The sequence below is a fragment of the Maniola hyperantus genome, chromosome 27 (assembly GCF_902806685.2).
Source record: "Maniola hyperantus chromosome 27, iAphHyp1.2, whole genome shotgun sequence".
Taxonomy (NCBI): domain Eukaryota; kingdom Metazoa; phylum Arthropoda; class Insecta; order Lepidoptera; family Nymphalidae; genus Maniola; species Maniola hyperantus.
In genome coordinates, this window is record NC_048562.1 from 465,932 (window position 1) to 476,730 (window position 10,799).

General features: G+C 40.4%; 1 protein-coding gene across 2 annotated transcripts; it reads right to left on the minus strand.

Moving 5' to 3' along the window:
• Positions 1-220: 220 nt before the first annotated feature.
• Positions 221-7,195, minus strand: mri (BTB/POZ domain-containing protein mrityu). 2 transcript variants are annotated; one of them, XR_011238296.1, is made up of 6 exons: positions 6,642-7,195; positions 4,667-4,863; positions 4,043-4,296; positions 3,191-3,482; positions 1,308-2,210; positions 221-1,229 (listed from the first exon to the last, which is right to left on the minus strand). XR_011238296.1 is itself a non-coding variant. In XM_034982668.2 (5 exons), the coding sequence occupies exons 1-5, from the start codon at positions 7,000-7,002 to the stop codon at positions 2,172-2,174; spliced, it is 1,143 nt and encodes a 380-aa protein (XP_034838559.1). In that variant the 5' UTR covers positions 7,003-7,195; the 3' UTR covers positions 221-2,171. The 2 variants fall into 2 exon arrangements, 1 of the variants encoding a protein (XP_034838559.1); XM_034982668.2 differs by having other exon boundaries at positions 221-2,210.
• Positions 7,196-10,799: the final 3,604 nt, after the last annotated feature.

Sequence of the window (10,799 nt, forward strand, 5' to 3'; positions counted from 1 at the left end):
TCATGATGATGATCAGAATCTACCTACTTCTAAACATTCCTCGTGAAATGTTCTGTATACAATAAAATCCGTATTGAATTTCACTGAGAAAAGGAGCGAACCTTTTTCTTTACCGGAATACAGATTGGGAAGAAACGAAAATGTGATGGGTTATTATGTTAGAATACGGGTAACAGGAAATAGTGATTTCAGAAGTCGGGTAAAAATAAAACCAATACAATATACTTAATCAATATAATATAAAAGAACACCATTGGAATAGTACATTAAAGTCAAATAAATATTTTCATTCTAATTAAATATTCAAAGTTCTTTAGTTGTCCTCTGACATAAACTATTATCATGATCGCAACCAGGCGTGTTACGAATATTCGCATCCGCATCCGTAAATGCGGGACATCCGCAGTAATTCAGACATCCGCATCAATTAATACGGAGGTTTTGCGGATGCGGATTCATATTTGCAATAAGTAATGTCCTGCAAAGAAAGTGGGCGGGGCCAGAGTGGCGCGTGTTTGCTAGTTGATATCTTCGTTCGCTAACTGACCAATCAAAAAGTGTACAATGGTACCCAACAGGGTGTTACGGATATTCGCATCCGCTTCCGCATCCGCAAATGTGGAACATTCGCAATTCAGACATCCGCATCCGCATCCACGAACTTGAACACCGCGTGGAAGTCCCTACAAAAGACCTCTGTCCAGTCCAAGACGTCTATCGGTTGACGATGATGATGATGAATTATCATCATCATCATCGTCTTGAATGGAAATATCTATTTGACTGAGGTTTACACAGGCCGCCAAAGCTATATAAAGACATGGATAAATAGAACGCGAGACGGAAAAGCAACGCTGCTTGTATTTGTAAGTTGTAACACAAGGAACTATATATAATTATTCAAACTATTGCGCAACGCGTTGTCGTCGCACGTCGTATCTGTCCAGCCTCAAATTCATAATCAATCTATCTGTAACCTTTAGCGAGCAAACAAGCAGGCAGGTCACCTGATGTTAAGTGATTACCGCCGCACATGAACATTTGCAGCACCAGAGGATCTAATGCGTTGCCGGCCTTTCAAGAATTTATTGCCTCCCCCCCCTCCCCTTGAATAACCCTATGTTATAATCTAGTGGGGTAAATTATTTAGCAATGTTGTTAAAGTACGCTGCAGAAAATAATGTACATCGACTTTTAGAATAAGGTTTCGGCTTTGTAGAGCGTTGTCTCTGTCACTCAAATATCACATAGGTATGAGTGACAGAGACAACGTTCTACAAAGCCGAAATCTCTAAAGGTTGATGTACAATATTTCTTACCAGCTACTGTAGTATAATCACCAGTGCCAGGGATTACTCCAAAAGCAGCAAGAACCGCGCACAATGCATTTTTTACTACTATTAATACACGTAACGCCAGCCAGCAAGATTCAGCCGCAACGGACGCATCGAAGAAATGGCAATGACGTTATTATTCATGCCTTTTTAGGCAGCAGTTGATGTTCACGTTACTTGCATTTCCAGTATTTTAACGATTTCTATAATATACGCGGCTTTGTGGCTGTGCGATATCATAAACTTACATTTTAAAATTTCCAATATTTTTTCAAAAATCTTGCACATTTTTACGAATCTCACGCCCATATGATCACATAAATTAAATATTGGAATTTTGGAAAAAAATCAAAACTAAGAGTCCATTGTATTTTACGCGTAATACACACTAACTCAATACAGCAACCCCCGCACTGTCCCCTGTCACGCACAGTTACCGCACACAGTCTCCTGGCACGCACAGTTACCGCACACAGTCCCCTGTCACGCACAGTAACCCCGCACTGTCCCCTAGCACGCACAGTCCCCTGTCACGCACAGTTACCGCACACAGTCCCCTGTCACGCACAGTTACCGCACATAGTCCCCTGGCACGCACAGTAACCCCACACTGTCCCCTAGCACGCACAGTTACCGCACACAGTCCCCTGGCACGCACAGTAACCCCGCACTGTCCCCTAGCACGCACAGTCCCCTGTCACGCACAGTTACCGCACACAGTCCCCTGGCACGCACAGTGACCCCGCACTGTCCCCTAGCACGCACAGTCCCCTGTCACGTAGTGTACCAACAGAACAGCGCCATCAGAACCCGGACAGCCCTGCGTGGCGCCAGCGATCACTGCTCCTCTTCCACCACCTCGCCCGCCTCCGGCACCTGGGGATTCAAAGAACATATTATCATCACGATCAACCCATCGCCGGCTCACTACAGAGCACGGGTCTCTTCTCATAATGAGAAGGGTTGTGGCCATAGTCTACCACGTTGCCCAAGTGTAGATTGGCAGACTTCACACACCTTTGAGAACATTATGAAGAACTCTCAGGCATGTCGGTTTTCTCACGATGTTTTTCTTCACCGTTAGAGCGAGTGATATTTTATTGAAAATATGGATGTGGTGTTGTTCACATATGGGATAAATTGCCTAAGGATGTCATTATGTCAAGTTCTGTTAACCGGTAGGGCGATTGTTTAAAACCTGTATCAATCATTATTACAATCTCAATTGTTCTGATTGGCTGAATTTGTGCCATTCTTGTTGCAACAATGCATTATGGCCAATAGTGAGTGAGCATTAACCAATCAGAGATGATCGCGATCGTGACATTGTAGCTGTCAAACAACCGCGGTAGGGCCACAGTTCATGAATAGATTACACAAACATTTGGAAAACTCAAAGCACTTCTGATATACACGCATCAGCAAAAGCTGTTTAGTCTATTGAAAATAATAATATAATAATAAAAATAATGTCTAATAATAAAGATTATATTACTTGCTGATGCCCGCGACTTCATACGAGTGGATTTAGGTTTTATAAATCCCCTGGCAACTCTTTGATTTTCCAGGATAAAAAGTATCCTATGTGACTCTCCAATTCTTAAACTATACCCATACAAAAAATCACGTCGATCCGTTGCTCCGTTGCGACGTGATTGAAGGACAAACAAACAAACACATTTTCGCATTTAAAATATGGGTACTGATTTTTGATTGAAACATGATCCAACGTAAACAACCGGCCAAGTGCGAGTCAGACTCGCGCACCGAGGGTTCCATATTAAAGTCGTATTTTTCGACAACAACAAACAAATACACTTTCGCATTTATAATAGGGCTAGTGATGTAAACCTTACCTCAACCTCTTGCCTGGCTCGACTAGGCTCCAACTCAATGACAGGATCAGCCGTGGCTTCAGCCAAATTAGTCACAGACTTGGACTTAAAGCACTGGAAGTCCACATGCCGACTCTTGGCCTCTTCTTTTTCCCACGACATATGTATGAACGGCCTCTGAACGTAGTTGTATATGACCTCTGCACGACCTCCGGGCCTCTTGCGAACCTTTTCCTTGTACGTCGGGTAACCTTCGACCCCTAGGCGGATTTTTTTGAGGCCACGCTCTTTCATCACTTGTTTGGCGACATCTCTGAAAAAATTTTAAGAACCTTCTGATATTATGGTTTTTATGTGTATCGATTTTGAATGAAACATGATCCAACGGTAAAAAAACCGGCCAAGTGCGCGTCAGACTCGCGCACAGAGGGTTCCGTATTACAGTCGCATTGTTTCAACATTTTGCATGATAAGACAAAAACTATTATGCAATAAATAAAAATCTGTTTTAGAATGTACAAAAGCCCTTTCATATGATACCCCTTGATATATCCGTCTTACATTGAAAATTGAAAATACTAATTATTATTACTTCATGAACACCTAAAAAGGTTCCTTTTGGCCTTTTTTGTATTTCGGCATATGTCACGCTATTTAACTATAAGATGTCACGCTATTTAACTATAAGGGGAACGCACCACTACAAAAGTATTCTTTCGGCAAGCACTGCGTTGTTTAGATACAATGATAACGTGGTGGGGGTCGCAAAGTTTCTTGATACTTTGTAGCTTTCTACTGGTCACCCAGACACCGCTAGGTGTATAACTGTCTGACTGGAAGAGCGCTTGAGGGAGATAACACCAGCTCACTCACCTGTTCTCAATATACTTGAAGAAGCGGTACAGCGGCGTGGAGAGTACAGTCTGGCTGTACTCATCACCCATTTGTGGGGGATACTCCTCATCCCACTCCACAGAGTCATCATCCAGCAGTACTACCACGTGACACTCTCTATCCCCACGGCGAGCTGACTCCACCATTAGAGGCAGGATCAGACGCTCCAGGAAGCACTCGAATTGGCGACGGGCACCTTCATTTGATAGCTCGTGGAGTAAGCCACGGAGGTTCTGAAAAAACCAAGAAACTTGCTAAAGTACCAACTCGACTAATAAGCTTTTGACAAGTTCTACTGTCAAGAGTTTGCTTACGCTGAAATAATAACAAAGATCAATTATTATTGACACACTCTCACTCTTACTTTCCTCTTTAATCTAGGCGACTAGTGGATGTGTCAACTGATTTTCGATGTTATTTCAACTTTTGTAAAGTCAATAATGGTTTGGCAGTGAAAAATACTTTGCACCGCGCCTCGCCAAATGCTTGAACAATGATGACAGAAAAATCAAATTAATATACTGAATCTGAATCTATGTGTAAAACATGCAGAGAATCAGAATACTGTTAACTACCTTGAAAATGTACCCTAGGGATATTTACCTGACATCTGACAGTGTTGGCATCAAAGGGCACCAGCAGGTAGTCACAAGCCTCCCTCAGTTCCTGCACAGAAACAGTAGGCGGACAACGGATGGTGCCTCCACGGTAGTACTCCAGGATAGCTCGAAACACTGTTGCTGATATCCCTTCTGCAACTTCATACTCTCCTCTTTCGTTTGGATGGGTGAACTCTATGCCTAAAAAAAGATGGGATTTTTAGGGCCGGTTGTTTCAACAAATTTTGACGGACACGTAACCTTTAAATATGGCGCTAACGAACGTAAGTAAAGAAAAAGCGTTGATTCAGCATCTTTTAGCTCTAACGTTCGTTAAAAAGTTACGTTTACGTTAACCAGTGCTGGCGCCATTGGTGATCGTCAAATCAGTTCGTAACTTCATAGTTCTTACAAACAGAATATTTTATTTACAAATTATAATGGAATCAATTTAATTAAATGCTTTTAATGGTAGTTTTTTTGAAGATGAAAGAGAATTTGTAAGAAAGAAAAAGTGTTTAAAATGCGAAGTAGCAATATTAATAACTATGTATATAATTTAATATACTTAAAATTAAATAAAAAAAGGATATGGAGAAGTAAGTTAATTTTTAGGGTTAGTTTCGGAACCAAAATAACAATGACGAACAGTTTTTTGTACAATGAAGCAACGCACTTAAATTAACAGATGTTAAAGCTACGTCTGTTAAATTTTAACGAACGTATCTTACGAAGACCAATGGTTTGAAACAACCGGCCCGTAGTACTTTAACATCTGTTAATTTATGGAAACAACACTATCTAGGCTCCACCCGCCAAGGAGTTGTCGCTTCGATGAAGCGGGATCTTAATTATTACTTTGTGAATCAGTTTTAAAGTTGTGACAGCCTAGTGGTTAGGACCTCCGCCTCCTAATTGGAGGTTGCTGGTTCCATCCCGGGCACGCATCTCTAAGTTTTCAGAGCTAAGTGCGTTTTAAGTAATTAAATATCACTTGCTTTCACGGTGAAGGAAAACATAGTAAGGAAACCTGCATGCCTGAGAGTTCTCTATAATGTTATCAAAGGTGTGTGAATCCGAACATGGCCAGCGTGGTAGACTATGGCCAAAACGCTACTCACTCTAAAAGGAGACCCGTGCTCTCAGTGGCATGCAGGTCATAGAGGCATAAATGTACTGCGTACCCCAGTTGTAATAGCTCAATGCATATTTTTCATTATGACCTGCCAGTAAACAGGTTCCTACCTAATTAGTTATGATGATGATAAATAAGTTTTTACTAAACTAGGTTAATTACACATTCTTTGTTTATTGTTTAGAATGTGATTGATAATTGTTCTAAGAAAAACAAGAGTTGTTTACAAAATTGTATGAACATGTTTGTTTTAGTTTGTTTTTAAGAGTATGAGTCATAAACATTACATGTTTCTTTGACTTAAGGTTACTGTCCTTCATTGGCTTACAGTTTTCCCAGTATTTTATACATTCACTACTAGTTTTTACTGAGAAGAGCTGGCAAGAAACTCAACAGTTGCTCTTTAAAAAAACCAGCCAAGTGTGAGTCAGGCTCCCACATTGAGGGTTCTCAACTACAGTCGTATTTTTTTAACATTTTGCTCAATGAATCAAAAACTATTATGCATAAAAAGAAATAAAAATCTGTTTTAGAATGTACAGGTTATCCCCTTTCATACCCCACTTGATATATAGTTATCTTACTTTGAAAATTGAAAATACTAATTATTTGTTCATAAACACATATTTTTTTATGTAACCACAAATTCAAGGTTTTCGGATTTAGTCCTTTACATGTGCTATAAGTAGATAAGTCTACCTACCTACCAAGCTTAGGTTATCTTGGTTATAAGTTTTCTTGACAGACACGATGGACAGACAGGCAACAAAGTGACCCTATAAGGGTTCATGTTTTTCCTTTTGAGGTAAGGAACCCTAAAAAACAAAAATAGGAAAGAACTTACCAGAACTAAACATTCTCCCCAGCATGGTGTTTGGATGGGCAGTAAACTGCGCTGGATCCACCACGAATCTTGTGTTATCCACCACCAAAGTGATCCTATCATCACAAAACAAGTTCTTCTGTCCGTTCTTCGGTGGCTCCTGCGTGGAAGTCGAAGGTATAGGCGTGTTAGGAGTTTGATTTTTTGGCGGCATATTTAACGGAATTCGACGCAAATTCGGTCCGTTACGCTTCGATAGACGTTTGCGACGCTCTTCTGCGTCCCTTCTGTACTCTTCTGTGTCGCTACTGCTGTCAGGATAGAAGAAAGGTCTTCGTGGTTCTAGCATGGCCCCCTGGCCTTTTTCTTGGGAATCGGACATGGACGCGCGCTCGTATCGAGCCCTCACATCACGCTCGACGCTCCTAGGCCTCCGCTTCAGCAACGGCCTCAAGAACTTGAATTTCTTTATAGATTTCGTGACGAAATATAGAAATCACGGAGAGAAATCTTTTGTTTATTGCGAAAATCAAAAATGGTGAAGGTGAACGTCAGCCATTCAGCTTACGATGACAGTTCAAACTAAAATGTTGCCACTTTAATATTTTTATTTTTTACTTTTAGTTGCCACTTGAAAAACAAATAAAATATTATAAAAATAAATTATTATAGTTAGTGTACAATACATAATATACAAAAACGGATTAATTTACGCGAGTTTTATATAAATTCTGAAATGATTTTATTACATTTTGTAACTGCTTCCAAAATGATTGAAAATAACTAAAAACTACGAAAATAACGTAATGTAAATGAGCAGCAAGATGCAAAATTTTACTATTGATGTGCCTCCGGAAAACATACAGCATTTATGTATGAAGAAGCAATTATGTACTCACCGCATATATGCGCGCTTCATCCATAAACATGTATATTCCTATGCAATAATGTAGTTTACCTTACCGGATATAGGGGCGCTAGTGTCTCACCCAGCAAGGCAGTGAGCCGCTGCCATCTTGGATGTCATAGCGTTGTGTACTTTCGCCGCGTGCGCGTCGAATCTAAAATTATATCGTTAATCCGTCTTCCTTTGCAAAAAAATTATTTTCAATAAGTGCAATAAATGTGATAATACGGTGATCATGATATATATTTTCTTATTATTTCGTAATATTACCGTGGGGACATTTTGGTTGGACCCCACGTGCGCGAACAATGTCGATAGGCTACGTAAGCTAATCGATCTGGTGTTTCGCGCTTATTGGTGCCTGAGAGGGCTCTTGAAAAAGGGGATACCTCGACATCCAGCAGCGATTCAAGCAACGAGCAGGATTGAGAGTGACTCCCTAGAGAAACGGCGAGAAATTACCAGGTAACGATCGATCCTCGAATCGATGCGTTATACAACCAGGTGAGTTTTCTTACATATCTTATAATGCATTTACCATATTGTGTATCTAATGCAAATGAGATGCTAATTGAGAAACCAAATTAAACAAATGGCGATTTGGTTGACGAACGTGTCGACACCGACACCGAAATCTAAATCTGGATCTAGGTTTCTTTAATACAAATTTTGGCGAGGAAAAGTCCCAATGGTTACCTATAATCGGTTATTGAATCTATTTATTTTATGTACAAAGTTAATTGAGTGCAATTTAAATTTTACGCCAGTGAATCGAATGATAACATTTTATCTCGTGGCGAGATGTTGGTTATAACAAGACATTGGTTAAATTGCTCATTTAAAGGGGTTTCGTAAACTGAAAATAACGGAGAACTGTACTCACTAAACAATAGCTAACACTTATTTGGCCCCACTGAGGACATCATGGCCGTTACCACCAATGCTTTATTATACCAAACAGAACTCAGTTAAGAATCCAGATACCCCCTTTAATAAATGACTGAAACATTCAGATGATAAAGTCGCCCTTTGGTCTAAGTATCTCCTGCATTTTTATTCTTTTGAATATAATGATTAGCAATAAAGATGGTTAAATAAATAAATAACATTCAGCAAATCATCTTTGTCTTAAAAATTATCAGAACAAACTTTACAAATTGTTTGGGTAACAGGCGAATGTATAGCATAATATATTATGTAAGGCGCAGGAGATGAATATCAGACAGAATTTTCATGGAGATGTTTATTTTAAATACTCTAAGGAAATTTTGGATACGGTATTTGCATATGTCAAAAGTGAATGGTTTCTCAGTGATGGCTGAATGGAGGGTCTTCCACTGGAAGCCTCTCGGACCTCACATATCTGATATGTGAGGTCCGCACCCTTTGTTAGTTTTGGGTGTGATAACCATTTTAAATTATTGATTAAGCTGGAAAAGTACGTCAAATCATTGTGACGTCACATGCCAGTGTTTCATGGGGCCTCGCGTGCTGAGCGTGTGTTTTAACGCTTTATGGGATACTGATTTGACTAGTTGTCAAATACCGGATTGGCTTTTAACAATAGTGACGAGGTTCTTTTTGGATAAAGCAACACTCACTGCGTTTATGCAATCCCCTGGTGGCCCATATTTATAAATATTACAGCTATAAATGCCTACAATTGAAAAACCTATCCAACACAATATGTTACAGGTTATGTAATGACATTCTAATATCGTTGGCAAGCTTTTGGTGCAAACAGTTTTTGTAAATGTCAATTACGGTATTTCGAATACCCTAATACAAGAAACTACCCCCGGTAATGCCCACAAAACAAATAATGCAACATGCAACCTGGTCACCTGTCACGACTTAAATGACACAAGAATTACTGGACCAAAACTAGTAGAAGTGGTTCACAAGGAAATGCCCAGTTTTATCCCCGAGCTTTTTCTGCGGAAGGAAAACGTTGGATCGATGCGTCTGATTTTCGACCCTCGAGAACGAAACAAATTTGTGAAACAAAACTATCCCGTCTGATTTGTCATACCGGTTCGTAGCTTTCTACAACAAAAGTTGGACAACCTGTCTAATTTTTGGGTCTGGCGGCAGCGCCCCACCTGTAACATGCTCGGTTGCGGAAACCTTGCATGCGAAGGAATGTCGAGTGCTAGTCTACCTAGACGACTTCCTTCTGGTCAATCAAGACCAATCCAAGTTATGTCTTCAGGCTGCGGAAGCCGTGAGGCACTTGGAACTTCTGGGCTGGCAATTCTGGTCAACTAAGACCAATCCAGGTTATGCCTTCACGCTGCGGAAGCGTGAGGTCCTTGGAACTTCGGGGCAGGGGGATCAATTACCAAAAGCCAACGTCCATACCATGTTGAAGACACCGGTTCTCGTCCGATCACCGAAGTTAAGCAACATCGGGATCAATTACTAAAAGTCAATTCTAACACTCACACAAGACCTACAATACCTGGGTATTCGTTGGCAGACTATAAGAAAATTCAATGTTCTTGCCCATAATAAAGAGTAAAAAACTATCAACGAGACCTTTGAGAGAATTATTACTGAAAATATCTGAAATCACTCTTCACGAAATGCAACGGTTGCTAGGACAGTCAGACTTCGCCAGTTTAGTAACTCCCAGAAGCAGACTACATTCTGATCAGATCCAAATACGCCTCAAACGTTTTGATAATATGTTTTAGACTGCTGAATCCACAATCGTGGAACAGGGAATGACATGGCGGCGCGGAACCACATGTCTCAGGCTGCCAATATGTACACCTAAAACCTGCCATCCACTGCTTGGCGAATAATGCCTCTGATTGGCTTTTAGTGCCCAATTAAACGGGAAATTAATGCCAGAAACTTGGTGAGTGCATCAAAAATGATAGCACAGCAATAGAAGGAACTTTATGCAGTTATAGTGGCAATTGAAGACAGCACAAGAACTCTGTAAAAATCGCAAGTCTTAGTTCAATCGAACACTCATTCGTTCACTCACTCGTTCGTTCTAACGTTCATTTTAATGAACAAAGTCGTGGGTTTTACTGATTCTAACAATCGAACTCCCGCACATAACAGATTACATTATTGGCTCAAGGCTGTCACGAGGAAAACCTCCCACAGAGTGTCATCTTTTCCCTCAAGCGCCGTCCGAGATCGATTTGGTTGCAGCACAACAGATTACTGTAGTAGGGAATAAAGATGGTGTGATGTCTTTATCGACTGCAAAGATTGATCAGCAAGTTATAGATGCTTTCAACAGGTCATTGAGACAT